This window comes from Pecten maximus, chromosome 4 (genome assembly GCF_902652985.1).
Source record: "Pecten maximus chromosome 4, xPecMax1.1, whole genome shotgun sequence".
In the NCBI taxonomy this organism is placed as follows: Eukaryota; Metazoa; Mollusca; class Bivalvia; order Pectinida; family Pectinidae; genus Pecten; species Pecten maximus.
This window is the reverse complement of record NC_047018.1, coordinates 14,150,952-14,170,738: the sequence shown is the minus strand read 5'-3', so window position 1 is coordinate 14,170,738 and position 19,787 is coordinate 14,150,952. Positions and strand designations below refer to the sequence as shown.

Genomic DNA, 19,787 nt, shown 5'->3' with positions numbered 1-19,787 from the left:
TTCAGAGAGCGTCCCCTACAGTAACTCTGTATACGGACGCATCTATGACGGGTTGGGGTGCCTACCTCAACGGTCAGTGCCGTTCAGGGGTCTGGCAGGGGGCTCAACTCCAGGAACACATCAATGTGCTGGAGATGAGAGCAGTTCTGCTAGCCATTCAGTCCCTATAGCATCTGCTGCAGGATCAGTCCATTTGCCTGGCTACAGACAATGCTACAGTAGTAGCTTATTTGGGGAATCGGGGGGGTACAAAGTCTCACAAGCTATGTGCCTCACTATCAGGATTCTTCTTTGTCAGGATATGGGTCTGTCCCTCTCAGTGAGGCATCTTCCAGGGCACCTGAATGTTTTAGCAGACACGCTTTCCAGATCACGGAGTCCAGTTATCACAGAATGGACCCTGAACAGGTCTATATTCAGGGCCATCTGCATGGTTTGGGAGACTCCTCTTGTAGATTTGTTTGCCACAGCTCTGAATTTCCAGATTCAGACGTTCGTGTCTCCAGTTCTGGACCCTTTGTCTTGGAAAGTAGACGCTCTATCCTTGAGCTGGGAGGGTCTTCTGGCATATGCCTTCCCTCCATTCAACCTCCTGGACAGGGTACTTCACAAGGTCAGGAATCACGATTGCTCGGTTCTCCTGATAGCACCTCTGTGGCCCAGACAGCCTTGGTTTCCGGCTCATCTGGATTTGCTTGTAGATCTCCCCTTGGCCATTCCGTCCAGGTGGAATCTCCTCAGCCAGCCCAAGTCCAGACAGTTTCATCCCAATCCGGAACACCTACACCTTCACGCGTGGAGGCTATCTCGGTCTGTCTCTTGCAGGCAGGCTTTTCTGCAGAAGTTACCGATGGCATCACAAGATCTATTCGATCCTCCTCATCTGCCATCTAAGAGTCCAGATGGATCACTCTTTCTGCAGTTGGTGTATCAGCAGGAAGAGTGATCCACTCGGTGCCTCTATTCAGTTAATAGCGGAGTTTTTCCTCTACCTTTTTAAGGTTAGGGAACTAGCTCCTAGCACCATTCCAGGCTATCGTTCAGCCTTAGCCAATGTCTTTTCATTTCGGGGTCGTTCAGATGTTGGAACATGTCCCACTCTCTCTAATCTCCTCAGGTCTTTTTCGTTGGAGAAGCCTAGGGTAAGAATCTTGACACCCCAGTGGGACTTGGCTTTAGTTTTGGACTCTCTTACAAGGTCTCCTTATGAGCCTTTGGCTTCTGCTTCTATAAAGTTCCTTTCATGGAAGACTGTTTTCGTGATTGCACTTGCCTCAGGTAGGCGGAGAAGTGAAATACATGCTCTTTCTTCTTCTCCGTCATGTCTCAGGTGGTCACGGAACTATTCCCTAGTGACCCTTCCTTCTTGGCAAAAAACCAGGTTCCCAATTTTTCACTAGATCCTATTAAGATTCCTGCCTTAAAGGCTGTCTCTGGTTCCAATGATCAGGATCTGTTACTTTGTCCTTGTAGGGCTTTGAAGTTTTATCTTGATAAAACTAAGGGGGGGCGGCAGGGTCCTAGACCTCGGCTGTTCTTGCCCATCAAGGCAAAGCAGTCTGATATATCTTCTCAGACTATTTCCAGGTGGATCTGTGAAACTATTCAGAAAGCCTATGAGGGGTCTACTGCAGAGACTCGTGACAGTGTTCGGGTTAGGGCACATGAAATTAGGGCTCTATCTGCCTCTTGGGCTTTTCTCAATGGAACCTCATTTGACGAGGTCATGGCATCTGCCTTTTGGCGAGGCCGCAACACCTTTGCAGACTTCTATCTGCGTTCGCTGTCCTCCCATGCAGATGGGTTGTATTCTCTGGGTCCTCTTGTTACTGCTCAGTCAGTCACTTGTCCCCCAGTCAATCCTTAGGGAGGTTCCATTGCGGTTTCTGTTTTTAAAGAGTTTTATTGTAAATATCCCAGACCCTTAAGGGGTTTTTAACTGATGTCCTTGTTGCTGTCTTTTCAAGAGGTCATTGTCCTCGGAGACTCCTCTACGGTAAGACAAATTCGCTATTATTTATATGGTGGTGAGCTATTATTGAAATAAACTTGAGGTTTTTGTAGTAAAACCAATGTTTATGATATAATACTCACCACCATATACTAGAGTTCCCACCCTCCTCCCCTTGTCTCCTCATCCAATTTATTTGGTTGCGGAAGTGAGGTTTTGGGTCATGCGCGGTGCGTTCGTATCAGGCATTAAGGGTCCTCTCACGGGATATTTATTTTCTTTTTTTGTTATGCAAATTATGGGCTGCCGGAGGCGATACTCTATTATTTATATGGTGGTGAGTATTATATCATTAACATTGGTTTTACTACAAAAACCTCAATTTAAAGTCATGAACATGAAATATCAGCTTGACAAGTACATTGTAAGTTCATGGAAATAAGCCTAATTTGTTACAAGCAAAAACAAAGCGATCCTACACCGAGAAAAGAGCAATCAAAGGAAAACTTGAAGAAAAAGTTAATGGTCATCGGACTACAAACATAGGACTTACAGCAGGGAGAATGTTAACTTTTATACTGACATCAATATCAGTAAAATCCCACTAAGAAATTAGTACCATATAGCAATTGGAAAATATCTCGACCCAATTTTTGACATAGATTTGTATGCCAGGTGGCATCACTGATGCAGAAGACACTCTTCAGTAACACCTGGTCTTGGGACGTCATACAAATCTTTTTGTTGGTATTTTATACTCACTTCTGTGTAAGAATTAATTTTCTTTTTAACCAACTAGCTTACAAGAATTCCTGTGTTGTAGAGTTCTCCACCCACCATTTCCAAAAAGTACAAGTTAATAAAATGGCAGCAGAAAATTGTCACACTTATCATAAAACTTTGTATAGTACTTCATACCTTTTAGTCAGCGTACAAGAATTTGAAATGTTTTATAGACTCAAAGTTTACAACCAGCATAATTGGTAATTCATAAATATATCTAAATGTAAATCAAATAACAAAGCTAGGAATGTGTTATCCCAGTGTAGCTGGCAGGTTTGTCAAATAGCCAGTAAACCTGGTTACAGCTAACTCAAACTACTGCATGATTTTATCCTTAGTGTTTTAAAAAGAAAGGCTGTATAACAGATCACAATAATGTCCTCATCATTTGCCTTTCTTTGAAGAGAAAGCTCTAGATCTTGTAAGGCAAAGGCATTCCATGGGTTTAGAAAATGTAAGAAGGCTAAGAAAAAGAGTGAGCAAATGAAAAGTTTTGATAGAAGAGACATTTTTCAGGAGCAGATGTTCCAGATAAAATATTCTTTGGAGTTCTTCAAAATCCACATTCGATTTTAAATAGCATCTCAATACAATGACCTGTACTAAGGATGCCTGTGAGAAGTTTGTCTTCATCACATGCATACCATCCAATAATGGTAATCCTTACCAAGATTGTATTGATTCCAATGGCAACTTAACAAATCATGCTTAAAAATGTGATTTCCTGATATAAAAAACAGCAAACTTAATCCTTCCATAGGAAAAAACGTGAGACTCCACAGTCATAAATTTCACAATTTTGATAAAACACCTTAACGCCCTTCCACCCATGAAGAATATTTGACTGTACCAAATCCGAGTCTTGAGAAAAAGATTTTTGAACTTGGTCAATTTGATTATTTTTTTGGCCCTGACCATCAGCCCCTGAGGGTCAATCATGACCAACATACATGTACCATTAAACTGTCATCCCATACTGATAATTCTAATAAATTTTATATCATGCTAAAAATGTGATTTCCCTTTTCAAACTATAGTTAAGTTTATCCTTTCCCCATGGGAAATGCCAGTCCCCAGGGTTATGACATTCACAATTTTTATGAAGCACCTCATCGTAGTCTTCAGAAGATTTTTTTATATTTTCTTTCAATTTGACCCACTTTTGCCCTTCCCCTCGGGCCCCTAGATGTTCGGGATCATACAATCCACTATTTTTGTTGACTTTTGCATTGGGGATGGAAGGGTTCGGGAAACTTTCATTGAGTATGTGTCCCTGGTTTCAGAGAGTAAGTAAAAAAATCCAAATTGGTAACGGACAAAAGATGATTAGAATAGTTTGTCTTAGGTGACCTAATAAAAATGTATAACAATGCATATATTTGAGTATAAATTTTATTAGCAGAAATGATATTTTTTTCTTTAACGTTTATATGGCACATAGTGAGAATACTACTTGTGAAACAATTGTTCACGAATGAAGTGATAACATACATGGAATTACATGTCAGAAATAAAATACCATACGGCTGCAAGTTTCTGGTACGTACTACATGTAAATCTGTAATTACATAACCAGGACGTAACATCCAACACAATAGTGAGACATTCATTTTATACAGGTGACGTGAATCTTGTACAACGTTAAGTGTGTAGTCTGACACTTAATACTGACACACACATTTTATACAGGTGACGTGAATCTTGTACAACGTTAAGTGTGTAGTCTGACACTAAATACTGACACACACATTTTATACAGGTGTGAGTCTAGTATAACGTGAAGTGTGTAGTCGGACAATTAAATACTGACACATACCTGGTACATTTTATACAGGTGTGAATTTAGTACAATGTGAAGTGTGTAGTCTGACCCTTAAATACCGACACACACATTTTATACAGGTGTGAGTCTTGTACAACGTTAAGTGTGTAGTCCGACCCTTAAATACTGACACACACATTTTATACAGGTGTGAGTCTTGTATAACGTTAAGTGTGTAGTCCGACCCTTAAATACTGACACACACATTTTATACAGGTGTGAGTCTTGTACAACGTTAAGTGTGTAGTCTGACACTAAATACTGACACACACATTTTATACAGGTGTGAGTCTTGTACAACGTTAAGTGTGTAGTCCGACCCTTAAATACTGACACACACATTTTATACAGGTGACGTGAATCTTGTACAACGTTAAGTGTGTAGTCCGACCCTTAAATACTGACACACACATTTTATACAGGTGACGTGAGTCTTGTATAACGTTAAGTGTGTAGTCCGACCCTTAAATACTGACACACACATTTTATACAGGTGTGAGTCTTGTACAACGTTAAGTGTGTAGTCCGACCCTTAAATACTGACACACACATTTTATACAGGTGACGTGAGTCTTGTATAACGTTAAGTGTGTAGTCCGACCCTTAAATACTGACACACACATTTTATACAGGTGACGTGAATCTTGTACAACGTTAAGTGTGTAGTCTGACACTTAATACTGACACACACATTTTATACAGGTGTGAGTCTTGTACAACGTTAAGTGTGTAGTTGGACAATTAAATACTGACACACACATTTTATACAGGTGACATGAGTCTTGTTCAATGTTAAGTGTGTAGTCCGACCCTTAAATACTGACACACACATTTTATACAGGTGTGAGTCTAGTATAACGTGAAGTGTGTAGTTGGACAATTAAATACTGACACACACATTTTATACAGGTGACATGAGTCTTGTTCAATGTTAAGTGTGTAGTCCGACCCTTAAATACTGACACACACATTTTATACAGGTGTGAGTCTAGTATAACGTGAAGTGTGTAGTCCGACCCTTAAATACTGACACACACATTTTCTACAGGTGACGTGAATCTTGTACAACGTTAAGTGTGTAGTCCGACCCTTAAATACTGACACACACATTTTATACAGGTGACATGAGTCTTGTTCAATGTTAAGTGTGTAGTCCGACCCTTAAATACTGACACACACATTTTATACAGGTGTGAGTCTAGTATAACGTGAAGTGTGTAGTCCGACCCTTAAATACTGACACACACATTTTCTACAGGTGACGTGAATCTTGTACAACGTTAAGTGTGTAGTCCGACCCTTAAATACTGACACACACATTTTCTACAGGTGACGTGAATCTTGTACAACGTTAAGTGTGTAGTCCGACCCTTAAATACTGACACACACATTTTATACAGGTGACATGAATCTTGTACAACGTTAAGTGTGTAGTCCGACACCTAATACTGACACACACATTTTATACAGGTGACGTGAATCTTGTACAATGTTAAGTGTGTAGTCTGACACTAAATACTGACACACACATTTTATACAGGTGACATGAATCTTGTACAACGTTAAGTGTGTAGTCCGACACCTAATACTGACACACACATTTTATACAGGTGACGTGAATCTTGTACAATGTTAAGTGTGTAGTCTGACACTTAATACTGACACACACATTTTATACAGGTGACATGAGTCTTGTTCAATGTTAAGTGTGTAGTCCGACCCTTAAATACTGACACACACATTTTATACAGGTGTGCGTCTAGTACAATTTAATTAGTCTCACCAATAAAAAGAAAGATGTACATTATAATACAAGGCTATATTACAGTACGTATAACAGTTGAGTAAAGGAATTGTCATGGAATGAGGACAAGATATCATTTTAATTCAACTAAAACAAGAAATATTGCACAATGTTAAGAGGAGCTGCTGTCCAAAAACTAAGATAGAAGACTTTAAAACTTTTAAAAGTGAATCATTTAACAGAGAATTCATTAAGCAACAAATTATTCTCTATAAGGTGTATCATTATGTAAGTGAAGACTAAACATCAAGAAGTACAATTACTGTATTAGTCACACAGACATGTCACATGTGTCTCACACTTTGTATACATGTGTCTACTTGTGTAGTTTACAATAAAGTGTTACACAGCACTATATACGTTATAAACAGAAGGTAAGTATAACAACAAATGAAAGCTATCTCTAATAATACAAGTAATAGGTAGTTATTTCACTACACATTCTATCAGTACACTCATTTCAGTCTCTCCTAGAAAACCTACAGTCAGCTTTATTGACACTGTTTTCCACGAGTAGTGAAATGATAAATTATAAAATGGGTGTATGTTTGAAATTAATCTCACTTGTATCTCCATTCAGTTACTAGATTACACGTCAGTAAGGGTCTAACATGTGTTTGTCTCTATACCTCAACTTAAACATTCAATAACTACAGATATGCTGCAAATATTCAATTACAAAATGTACATTATTCTGATATTATACAAGGGCCCAATGGGCCCAAATCGCTCACCTGCAATGCAGTGATCTTTTCATATATGGATCCTGTAGTTATTTGAAAGCATGCTACAGGACCAATATAATAATGTCTCTCTGCACTTTGGCTTTTCACTAAAAGTCATTCAAAGATTTAAGCATACTTGATCGACGTGACCTTGAATGCGAGTCAGGGTCATTCATTTGAACAAACTTGGTAGCCCTTTACCCCAGCATGCTACAGACCCAATATTAACTCCATGGGACTCTTGGTTATTGAGAAGAAGTCGTTTCAAGATTTTAGCCTTTTTGACTCCTGTGACCTTGAATGAAGGTCAAGGTCATTCATTTCAACAAACTTGGTAGCCCTTTACCCAAGCATGCTACAGACCTAATATCAACTTACTGGGACTCTTGGTTATTGAGAAGAAGTCGTTTAAAGATTTTAGCCTTTTTGACTCCTGTGACCTTGAATGAAGATCAAGGTCATTCATTTGAACAAACTTGCGAGCCCTTCACCCCAGCATGCTACAGGCCAAATATTAGGTCTCTGGGACTGTTGGTAATTGAGAAGAAGTTGTTAAAATTTTTAGCCTTTTTGACCGCTGTGACCTTGAATGAAGGTCAAGGTCATTCAATTGAACAAACTTGGTAACCCTTTACCGCAGCATGCTACAGACCCAATATAAACTCCCTGGGACTCTTGGTTATTGAGAAGAAGTCGTTTTAAAATGTTAGCCTTTTTGACTCCAGTGACCTTGAATGAAGGTCAAGGTCATTCATTTGAACAAACTTGGTAGCCCTTACCCCAGCATGCTACAGGCCAAATATTAGGTCTCTGGGACTGTTGGTTATTGAGAAGAAGTCGTTTCAAGATTTTAGCCTTTTTGACTCCTGTGACCTTGAATGAAGGTCAAGGTCATTCATTTCAACAAACTTGGTAGCCCTTTACCCAAGCATGCTACAGACCTAATATCAACTCCCTGGGACTCTTGGTTATTGAGAAGAAGTCGTTTAAAGATTTTAGCCTTTTTGACTCCTGTGACCTTGAATGAAGATCAAGGTCATTCATTTGAACAAACTTGCGAGCCCTTCACCCCAGCATGCTACAGGCCAAATATTAGGTCTCTGGGACTGTTGGTAATTGAGAAGAAGTTGTTAAAATTTTTAGCCTTTTTGACCGCTGTGACCTTGAATGAAGGTCAAGGTCATTCAATTGAACAAACTTGGTAACCCTTTACCGCAGCATGCTACAGACCCAATATAAACTCCCTGGGACTCTTGGTTATTGAGAAGAAGTCGTTTTAAAATGTTAGCCTTTTTGACTCCAGTGACCTTGAATGAAGGTCAAGGTCATTCATTTGAACAAACTTGGTAGCCCTTACCCCAGCATGCTACAGGCCAAATATTAGGTCTCTGGGACTGTTGGTTATTGAGAAGAAGTCGTTTAAATATTTTAGCCTTTTTGACTCCTGTGACCTTGAATGAAGGTCAAGGTCATTCATTTGAACAAATTTGGTAGCCCTTTACCGCAGCATGCTACAAACCCAATATCAAGTCCCTGGGACTCTTGGTTATTGAGAAGAAGTCGTTTAAAGATTTTAGCCTGTTTGGTCCCTGTGACATTGAATGAAGGTCAAGGTCATTCATTTGAAAAAACTAGGTAGCCCTTCACCCCAGCATGCTACAGACCCAATATCAACTCCCTGGGACTGTTGGTTATTGAGAAGAAGTCGTTTAAAGATTTTAGCCTTTTTGACTCCTGTGACCTTGAATAAAGATCAAGGTCATTCATTTGAACAAACTTGGTAGCCCTTTACCCCAGCATGCTACAGACCCAATATCAACTCCCTGGGCCTCTTGGTTATTGAGAAGAAGTCGTTTAAAGATTTCAGCCTTTTTGACTCCTGTGACCTTGAATGAAGATCAAGGTCATTCATTTGAACAAACTTGGGAGCCCTTCACCCCAGCATGCTACAGGCCAAATATTAGGTCTCTGGGACTCTTGGTTATTGAGAAGAATTTGTTTAAAGATTTTAGCCTTTTTGACTCCTGTGACCTTGAATGAAGGTCAAGGTCATTCATTTCAACAAACTTGGTAGCCCTTTACCCCAGCATGCTACAGACCCAATATCAACTCCCTGGGCCTCTTGGTTATTGAGAAGAAGTCATTTAAAGATTTTAGCCTTTTTGACTCCTGTGACCTTGAATGAAGGTCAAGGTCATTCATTTGAACAAACTTGGGAGCCCTTCACCCTAGCATGCTGCAGGCCAAATATTAGGTCTCTGGATCTGTTGGTTATTGAGAAGAAGTCGTTTAAAGATTTTAGCCTTTTTGACTCCTGTGACCTTGAATGAAGGTCAAGGTCATTCATTTGAACAAACTTGGTAGCCCTTCACCCCAGCATGCTACAGGCCAAATATCAACTCCCTGGGCCTCTTGGTTATTGAGAAGAAGTCGTTCAAAGATTTCAGCCTTTTTGACTCCTGTGACCTTGAATGAAGATCAAGGTCATTCATTTGAACAAACTTGGGAGCCCTTCACCCCAGCATGCTACAGGCCAAATATTAGGTCTCTGGGACTCTTGGTTATTGAGAAGAATTTGTTTAAAGATTTTAGCCTTTTTGACTCCTGTGACCTTGAATGAAGGTCAAGGTCATTCATTTCAACAAACTTGGTAGCCCTTTACCCCAGCATGCTACAGACCCAATATCAACTCCCTGGGCCTCTTGGTTATTGAGAAGAAGTCATTTAAAGATTTTAGCCTTTTTGACTCCTGTGACCTTGAATGAAGGTCAAGGTCATTCATTTGAACAAACTTGGGAGCCCTTCACCCTAGCATGCTGCAGGCCAAATATTAGGTCTCTGGGACTGTTGGTAATTGAGAGGAAGTTGTTAAAATTTTTAGCCTTTTTGACCGCTGTGACCTTGAATGAAGGTCAAGGTCATTCAATTGAACAAACTTGGTAACCCTTTACCGCAGCATGCTACAGACCCAATATAAACTCCCTGGGACTCTTGGTTATTGAGAAGAAGTCGTTTTAAAATGTTAGCCTTTTTGACTCCAGTGACCTTGAATGAAGGTCAAGGTCATTCATTTGAACAAACTTGGTAGCCCTTACCCCAGCATGCTACAGGCCAAATATTAGGTCTCTGGGACTGTTGGTTATTGAGAAGAAGTCGTTTAAATATTTTAGCCTTTTTGACTCCTGTGACCTTGAATGAAGGTCAAGGTCATTCATTTGAACAAATTTGGTAGCCCTTTACCGCAGCATGCTACAAACCCAATATCAAGTCCCTGGGACTCTTGGTTATTGAGAAGAAGTCGTTTAAAGATTTTAGCCTTTTTGACTCATGTGACCTTGAATGAAGATCAAGGTCATTCATTTGAACAAACTTGGGAGCCCTTCACCCCAGCATGCTACAGGCCAAATATTAGGTCTCTGGGACTCTTGGTTATTGAGAAGAATTTGTTTAAAGATTTTAGCCTTTTTGACTCCTGTGACCTTGAATGAAGGTCAAGGTCATTCATTTCAACAAACTTGGTAGCCCTTCACCCCAGCATGCTACAGGCCAAATATCAACTCCCTGGGCCTCTTGGTTATTGAGAAGAAGTCGTTCAAAGATTTCAGCCTTTTTGACTCCTGTGACCTTGAATGAAGATCAAGGTCATTCATTTGAACAAACTTGGGAGCCCTTCACCCCAGCATACTACAGGCCAAATATTAGGTCTCTGGGACTCTTGGTTATTGAGAAGAATTTGTTTAAAGATTTTAGCCTTTTTGACTCCTGTGACCTTGAATGAAGGTCAAGGTCATTCATTTCAACAAACTTGGTAGCCCTTTACCCCAGCATGCTACAGACCCAATATCAACTCCCTGGGCCTCTTGGTTATTGAGAAGAAGTCATTTAAAGATTTTAGCCTTTTTGACTCCTGTGACCTTGAATGAAGGTCAAGGTCATTCATTTGAACAAACTTGGGAGCCCTTCACCCTAGCATGCTGCAGGCCAAATATTAGGTCTCTGGATCTGTTGGTTATTGAGAAGAAGTCGTTCAAAGATTTCAGCCTTTTTGACTCCTGTGACCTTGAATGAAGATCAAGGTCATTCATTTGAACAAACTTTGGAGCCCTTCACCCCAGCATGCTACAGGCCAAATATTAGGTCTCTGGGACTCTTGGTTATTGAGAAGAATTTGTTTAAAGATTTTAGCCTTTTTGACTCCTGTGACCTTGAATGAAGGTCAAGGTCATTCATTTCAACAAACTTGGTAGCCCTTTACCCCAGCATGCTACAGACCCAATATCAACTCCCTGGGCCTCTTGGTTATTGAGAAGAAGTCATTTAAAGATTTTAGCCTTTTTGACTCCTGTGACCTTGAATGAAGGTCAAGGTCATTCATTTGAACAAACTTGGGAGCCCTTCACCCTAGCATGCTGCAGGCCAAATATTAGGTCTCCTGGATCTGTTGGTTATTGAGAAGAAGTCGTTCAAAGATTTCAGCCTTTTTGACTCCTGTGACCTTGAATGAAGATCAAGGTCATTCATTTGAACAAACTTGGGAGCCCTTCACCCCAGCATGCTACAGGCCAAATATTAGGTCTCTGGGACTCTTGGTTATTGAGAAGAATTTGTTTAAAGATTTTAGCTTTTTTGACTCCTGTGACCTTGAATGAAGGTCAAGGTCATTCATTTCAACAAACTTGGTAGCCCTTTACCCCAGCATGCTACAGACCCAATATCAACTCCCTGGGCCTCTTGGTTATTGAGAAGAAGTCGTTCAAAGATTTCAGCCTTTTTGACTCCTGTGACCTTGAATGAAGGTCAAGGTCATTCATTTGAACAAACTTGGGAGCCCTTCACCCTAGCATGCTGCAGGCCAAATATTAGGTCTCTGGATCTGTTGGTTATTGAGAAGAAGTCGTTTAAAGATTTTAGCCTTTTTGACTCCTGTGACCTTGAATGAAGGTCAAGGTCATTCATTTGAACAAACTTGGTAGCCCTTCACCCCAGCATGCTTCAGACCCAATATCAAGTCCCTGGGCCTTTTGGCTATTTAGAAGAAGTCGTTTAATTTTTTTTAGCATATTTGACCCCTGTGACCTTGAATGAAAGTCAAGGTCATTCATTTGAACAAACTTGGGAGCCCTTCACCCTAGCATGCTGCAGGCCAAATATTAGGTCTCTGGATCTGTTGGTTATTGAGAAGAAGTCGTTCAAAGATTTCAGCCTTTTTGACTCCTGTGACCTTGAATGAAGATCAAGGTCATTCATTTGAACAAACTTGGGAGCCCTTCACCCCAGCATGCTACAGGCCAAATATTAGGTCTCTGGGACTCTTGGTTATTGAGAAGAATTTGTTTAAAGATTTTAGCCTTTTTGACTCCTGTGACCTTGAATGAAGGTCAAGGTCATTCATTTCAACAAACTTGGTAGCCCTTTACCCCAGCATGCTACAGACCCAATATCAACTCCCTGGGCCTCTTGGTTATTGAGAAGAAGTCGTTCAAAGATTTCAGCCTTTTTGACTCCTGTGACCTTGAATGAAGGTCAAGGTCATTCATTTGAACAAACTTGGGAGCCCTTCACCCTAGCATGCTGCAGGCCAAATATTAGGTCTCTGGGACTCTTGGTTATTGAGAAGAAGTCGTTTAAAGATTTTAGCCTTTTTGACTCCTGTGACCTTGAATGAAGGTCAAGGTCATTCATTTGAACAAACTTGGTAGCCCTTCACCCCAGCATGCTTCAGACCCAATATCAAGTCCCTGGGCCTTTTGGCTATTTAGAAGAAGTCGTTTAATTTTTTTTAGCATATTTGACCCCTGTGACCTTGAATGAAAGTCAAGGTCATTCATTTGAACAAACTTGGTAGCCCTTCACCCCAGCATGCTACAGACCTAATATCAACTCCCTGGGACTCTTGGTTATTGAGAAGAAGTCGTTTAAAGATTTTAGCCTTTTTGACCCCTGTGACCTTGAATGAAGGTCAACGTTATTCATTTGAACAAACTTGGTAGCCCTTCACCCCAGCATGCTACAGGCCCAATATTAGGTCTCTGGGCCTTTTGGTTATTGAGAAGAAGTTGCTTGAATGGAAAAGTTGACGCCGGACGGACGGCCGGACGGACGACGGACGCCGCACCACGGCATAAGCTCACTTGCCCTTCGGGCAGATGAGCTAAAAACTATGATGAAGGAAATTGACAGGGGAGTTCGAGGTATTTGTATACAAAGTTTTTGTTATCTCAGAAGTGATCAAGTGAGACTTTTCTAACCCTTTAAGCTTGAAAAATGACAAACCAAATTGAATACCTCCAACCTTGACCCTTGAAACTTTCTTAACCTCTATTGCACATATGTATGTGTAGGTGACCCTGTTTTGGATGAGTAATACTAAACCATTTAATACTCTGAGTTTATAATTACCATAATTATTCTAAGCTGGAAAGAAAAAGTTAAAAACACATATATGTGCATAGTGTCTGCCTGGGTTGGGGGGCAGGTGTGTATTCAGCCATGAGTGGATGACTACTGGGTGTAAGCACCTCATGGACATTTTTGTCGGAAACTCTTGGTTTGACTAGGCACCTGCCTCCCATCCAGGCAGATAACATTGCAATATCAAACAAATCTATAAATTCTAATCATAATAGTAATGGAAAACCCACTGTTTATATACATAGAGTATTTGAATTTCTTTCCCTTGTACATATACATGTATAACATGTGCGAGTGTGTGTGTGTGTGTGTGTGTGTGTGTGTGTAATACTATATATTACTCTACATTGTATGCTATTAATACCGGATGTTTTTATTTTGTTAATATTATTATAATACGGAGAGAACTTAAAATAGGCTTAAGCCTGATGTTCAATCCAATTGTTTTTTTTAAAAACAATAAAATTTGTTGAAATGAAATGTATGTGTGACATCACATATGTACCTGTGTCATCACATATGTATATGTGTGACATCACATATTATGTACCTGTGTAACATCACATATGTATCTGTGTGACATCACATATGTACCTGTGTCATCACATATGTATCTGTGTGTCATCACATATTATGTACCTGTGTAACATCACATATGTATCTGTGTGTCATCACATGTATCTATGTGTCATCACACATGTATCTATGTGTCATCACATATGTATGTGTCGTCACATATGTGTCTGTGTGACATCACATGTGTATCTATGTGTCATCAGGTGATAGCATATTTTATGATGTATACATGTATTCTAGTTCTATTTTTAGTACCCTGGTAAGTTACCTTGACCTCGATCAGGACAATTTTAATCTCGACTGCATGACCTGCTCAGAAAAAGATCTACATATCCAAACACAAAATATACCTCACTCCTAGCAAAGACAATATACCTCACTCCTAGCAAAGACAATCTTCAACTTTCAAAATCCAATATGGTTGCCAAAAATGTTATTTTCCAAATCAGACTCAAACTGAATGGGCCCAACTACAGATCATGGGAAACATAAATATGAAGTTTGAGAAATGTCCCTCCAGTCAAGAAATATGTCTACATGTCCAGAAATACAAAAAATGCAATTTATATGAACATTTGTGATACAATATACACAGTTGTGTATTTGTTACATAAATGGTGATGGTTTTGTGATTGTCTAGAATCTAAAGTGGTAATCCAGAACCTACTATGCTGTTACAACGACATATTTACACACCTGGACTTGCATAATAAAATTGAAACAAAATTATAACAAACAAGAAATCCCATAGGGATCTTGATGCCACTAAACAATTATCTTCATCAGTTCTATGAAAGACTGATCTTTTCTCAACTTTTCCCTTCTTGCCCCTTTCGTCTCAATTATTTGATAACACAGGGATCTTACAAATGAAGTCAAAGATCAAAGATTCAACTGTCAAAATCAAAGATGGCTGCTTTTCAGCCATTTCCTTTTTCCGATCAGACAAAAAAATGAACGGGCACAATTAGAGACTAAAGGAAACCTACATATGTGTATGAGAAATTTCCTTACAGTTCTTTTCAAGAAATAGCGATAACAAACTTCTACTGTAAAAGTCCTAGGTTAAAGCCTGTCAGCCATTTCGTTTTCTGATAAGACTAAAAATTGAATGAGTCAACTAGAGACAAAGGGGAACTTATATGTCAGGTTTGAGAAATATTACCCCAGTATTTCAAGAAATAGCGATACATATAATATCTACAGTCAAAATTCAAGATGGCCATCTCTAGGCCGTTTTGTTTACCTATTTAGACTAAAAATTGAAACCATTAGAGACAAAGTGGAATCCACATGTAAAGTTTGGGAAATATCCCTCCAGTACTTCTCAAGAAAAGGAAATAAAATGATTTTTTTTTACAGAAGATGAGGCAGAGAACTGACCACAGAAGTAGAGCAATTTAATTAGACAACCATCTGTTGATAGTGGGCTGAATAGAGGTTACACAATGAGTGGTTGTTGGATATGGAATTTATTTCACACGAGTAAGTTATTTTTTAAAAGTTACAAAAGACACGAGCTTTAGCGAGTGTTTTTTTGCAACTTTTAAAAAATAACTTACGAGTGTGAAATAAATTCCATATCCAACAATTACGAGTCGTGTGACTTGTTTCTACCACAATAATATCGGCTTGAATCAAAGGGAAACGTGGTCAAGTATAATTTCGCGTATGCAAATAAAGTGTACCGGTGACGTCCGGGACCTGGTGATGTGACGTCATTAGATTATTGATGACGTCAATAACAATTGCAGCTTGGGTCTAAGTTCATCGTGTCAGCCAATCGAAATGCGTATAGAGTTTATACCACGTGTGGTATAAACAGATTGTTAATCAACAGCTGTAATGATTAACTGATGGTCTGAGAGTTGAATAACACAGGGTATTGTGGTAGAAAAATATGTTAATCACTGGTTTCTGAAGTTATATCATTGAAAGTAAGAAAACATGGGATCATGATACAGTTGTCTGAAGAGTATTGCATGTCCCTGATAATGGCACCTCTATACTTAGAGAGGAAGATAGATGCTGCTCCTGTGTATTGTCCTGAGCCAACATTCCTATATTGTCTTGGCTGGTATAGCCATTGTTTTGGCTGGTATAGCCATCACTTACACTATCCTGCTCCTCCTCAGGACACATCGCTACAGCAGTGTCTATAGCTAACTGTCTATTCTGTCTTACTGGGTCTACCAGACTGGCTGAGGTGTCCATCATAGTGTAACGTAAAGGGCTTGATGAATTGCCTTCTGTAGTGGTAGATTCCTGTGACATAGTCCCATTCTCAGTGGAAGGTATGTGTGTGATGCCTGACTGTACAGCATTACTACATGAAGAAATCATATGATCTATATCTTTAGTTACAGTCGGGCTGTCCTCTATAGTTGACTCGTCCTCTCCACTGTCACACATGATCTGGTCAGGACTTTTGTATCCATCCTCAACGCCAGTAGAGTCCCTATAGGTGGTAGAAACTCCTACAAACATAGCAGTGATTTCAGTAGGGTTAACCTGTACTTCACCATGTGGGTCTGACACAGGCTCCACAGATGTCTGACCATCTGGGTTTGTGGTGTGCAGCACAGAGTAGGTGTTATTCACTGAGGAACCCGAGGTACTCCTAATTTTACCATCACTTTGTTCCCTAGTGTAGGATTTGGTATCATCCTCAGGGACAGGAAGGAGTCTATCAGGCATGTCAGGCTCCGACGACAAGCTGCCCCCCTTTCCACTGTCGTGACTAATCTGACGTTTTGTTTGGTCACTCTTTGAAATGACAGCATTATCTTGACCATGAATAGCATGGCCATTCAACTCCTGTCAAAATAAAAAGGTCATTGTAAGTCTACATTATTGCAATAGTAATCAATGATTACGAAGCTCACCAGCTGCAGCAAATTCACACTTTAATGTACACACAATGATGTGGATGTGGACTTACAAGCTTTCCACAAAAACTTTAAAATGAGTTTTGGTGCCAAAAAAATTAAGTCCACAAAATGGTAAAATGCGAAAAAAATGACAATTTTTGTTGAGCATAATTTTGCTATATTATCACTCCTAGACCTCTAATGAATGCGTAAACCAAAATAGAAGGTTGTGAGGTGCATACTTTTGGACTTACAAGCTTTCCAAAAACTTACCCCAAAAACTTCTAAGTGAGTTTTGGTGCCAAAAATGTTAAGTCCACAAAATAGTAAAATGCAAAAAAATAACATTTTTTTTCTGTATAATTTTGCCATAGCATCATTCCTAGACCATACTCGTAACAGGTTAGCTAACAACCACATACCGTGAAATCTACTGGTCTAGTAAGGATTTCATGGTTTACTTTCTAGACTTTTTTTCAAGGCTGTAAGATTTTCAAAACATTTTAGCTGCTCACTAAAATCGATTTATTTTTACTTTGTTTTTGACAATACATAATTAGGTTACTGGAAATTCCAATCTTAAGGCCTACACATCAAGACTTCTGTGAAAATAGGCCCTGATGAATACACAATTCAACTAACGATTTTATAAATCTTCATGGCTTCTTTTGAAAACTCTTTCTTTTTTTGCCCAGAATCAATAGCTAAAATATATTTGACAACAAACTTACAAGTGGCTATGGCCCGACATGATGTCATAATGTACATGCGTTCACATCACAGGTAAACAAAATAACTCATTTTTTCCTATAACCTGTTGAGACAGATTTTATATTCTTATTAATTGATATCTTCTATATTATTATACACATATACATATAATATCTTTTTTGCAGTTGAATATCCTGAGTTAAGTATCAAGTAACACAATGTGATGGATATAAAATATGACGTCATGTAATGAAGGCAGGCATATGTTCTGAAACAAGAGACCCATACCTTAATGGCCATCTGATATTAACAGACTTTTGGACTATTGTAGAAGACGTCATGCTCAGTAGCAGTACAGTATTGAAAACAATTGGGATTGTAAAAAACTGTATGGTCATCTTTGATCACTGAGCAACCCCCCCAAAAAACCCCAAAATAACAAAACAACTCTTGATCGGAACCATCTCAGAATTATTTGAGGCAAGTTTGAGTTCAAACCAACAGGTGAAACGTAAGAAGAAGTTTAAAATGTGTTTTTTCAAGATGGCGGCCATCCTGAATTTCAGGAAAAAATAACACATGGTCAGGACAACTTCTTGATAATTTCAGATACCAGTAAGTTAAAGCTGAATTTCACTGGTGGAACTTGAGAAGAAGATTAAAATAGGTGTTGTTTAAGGAAATCCATAAATGTGCAATCATGTTAAAAGATGGACACCGTGACTGTCATGTCAGAGTTTTTATGGGCTGAAAAATAACAACACTTCGTTGGCTTCCCTTCCTTAACATCCCCACCAATTTCCCGCTCAATTGCACTGGAGGAACTCAGGAAGACTTCTAAAATGTTTCTTTCAAGATGGTGGCCATCTTGACCATCTTGAATTTTGGACCAGCCCAAAAATTAACGACTCTAGATCTTGGTCAGGACCATCTCAGAATCTTTTCAGAGAAGTTTGAGATGAATCCCACTGATGACGGTAGGCTAAAAAAAGGAGACAGGCCAAGGATATCCCACCCTGGACCAAGTGGACGAAACAATAATTACATGTTGTAATTAATGATTTTATGGTCTGGATTCTATAAAAGAAACAATGAATTTATATCAACACTGACAACACATCAATTATAAACAAATAAATATAACATTCACCAGATGAAATCTCACTCTTCATGTAAACAGAATTTTTAGTAGTGTGAGATAAAGACATTAAGTGTTACATATTTAAAGCCATTATTTGTGTTTCCAGGAATCCACACAAATACTAATACACACAAAGCACAATATACATAGAGCAAACAAGGCCACCTGAGTACAAGTATGTTTCAGTTAGTTTGGTCCCGCCCATCAGTCTCTCGGGTCAGTCAGGGCCAATATGTGCATACTATCAAACTGCCATCCAATACTGATAATTCAAACCAAGTTAGAATTATTTCCAAATACAAATCAACAATTTTGATGCTCAACAGGCGATCCCTGAGGGATCTTGGTCCCCTTCATTGAAAGATGTTATTGGTTCTAAATGGTACGTAAAAATGATCTTTTTTTCTACATTTCTCTTCTTTTCCTCTTAATAATCTAATAACAAGGAAAACCTTCAAATGAAATCTAAGAAGAACTTCTTTTTTTCTACATTTCTCTTCTTTTCCTCTTAATAATCTATTAACAAGGAAAACCTTCAAATGAAATCTAAGAAGAACTTCTTTTTTTCTACATTTCTCTTCTTTTCCTCTTAATAATCTATTAACAAGGAAAACCTTCAAATGAAATCTAAGAAGAACTTCTTTTTTTCTACATTTCTCTTCTTTTCCTCTTAATAATCTAATAACAAGGAAAACCTTCAAATGAAATCTAAGAAGAACTTCCTGAGAAATAGAGATAACAAACATAAACTATCAAAATCAAAGATCGCAAAATGTTGGTCAGTTTGTCATCCTGATAAAACATAAAATAAAATCTAAGGACCAAGGAAAAACCTAAATGTGAGGTTTAAATGTTCTTACAATCTTCAATTGTCAAAATCTAAGATGGCCACTTGTCAGTCATTTTATTTTCCCAATCAGACTCAAAATTGAATGGGCACAACTAGATAAGGGAAACCTACATGTGGCATTTGAAAAATATCCTTCCAGTACT

The 19,787-nt window shown here is 38.9% G+C and overlaps 1 protein-coding gene across 2 annotated transcripts in view; it reads right to left on the bottom strand.

Annotated features, from left to right (window-relative positions):
• Window positions 1–15,878: 15,878 nt before the first annotated feature.
• LOC117325313 overlaps window positions 15,879–19,787 on the bottom strand; it is an 84,551-nt gene continuing 80,642 nt past the window's right edge. For both annotated transcript variants that reach the window (XM_033881435.1, XM_033881436.1), the window contains one exon: window positions 15,879–16,889. In XM_033881435.1, coding sequence (XP_033737326.1) covers window positions 16,026–16,889 — 864 coding nt within the window. In that variant the 3' untranslated portion in view covers window positions 15,879–16,025. The remainder of the gene's footprint in view (window positions 16,890–19,787) is intronic.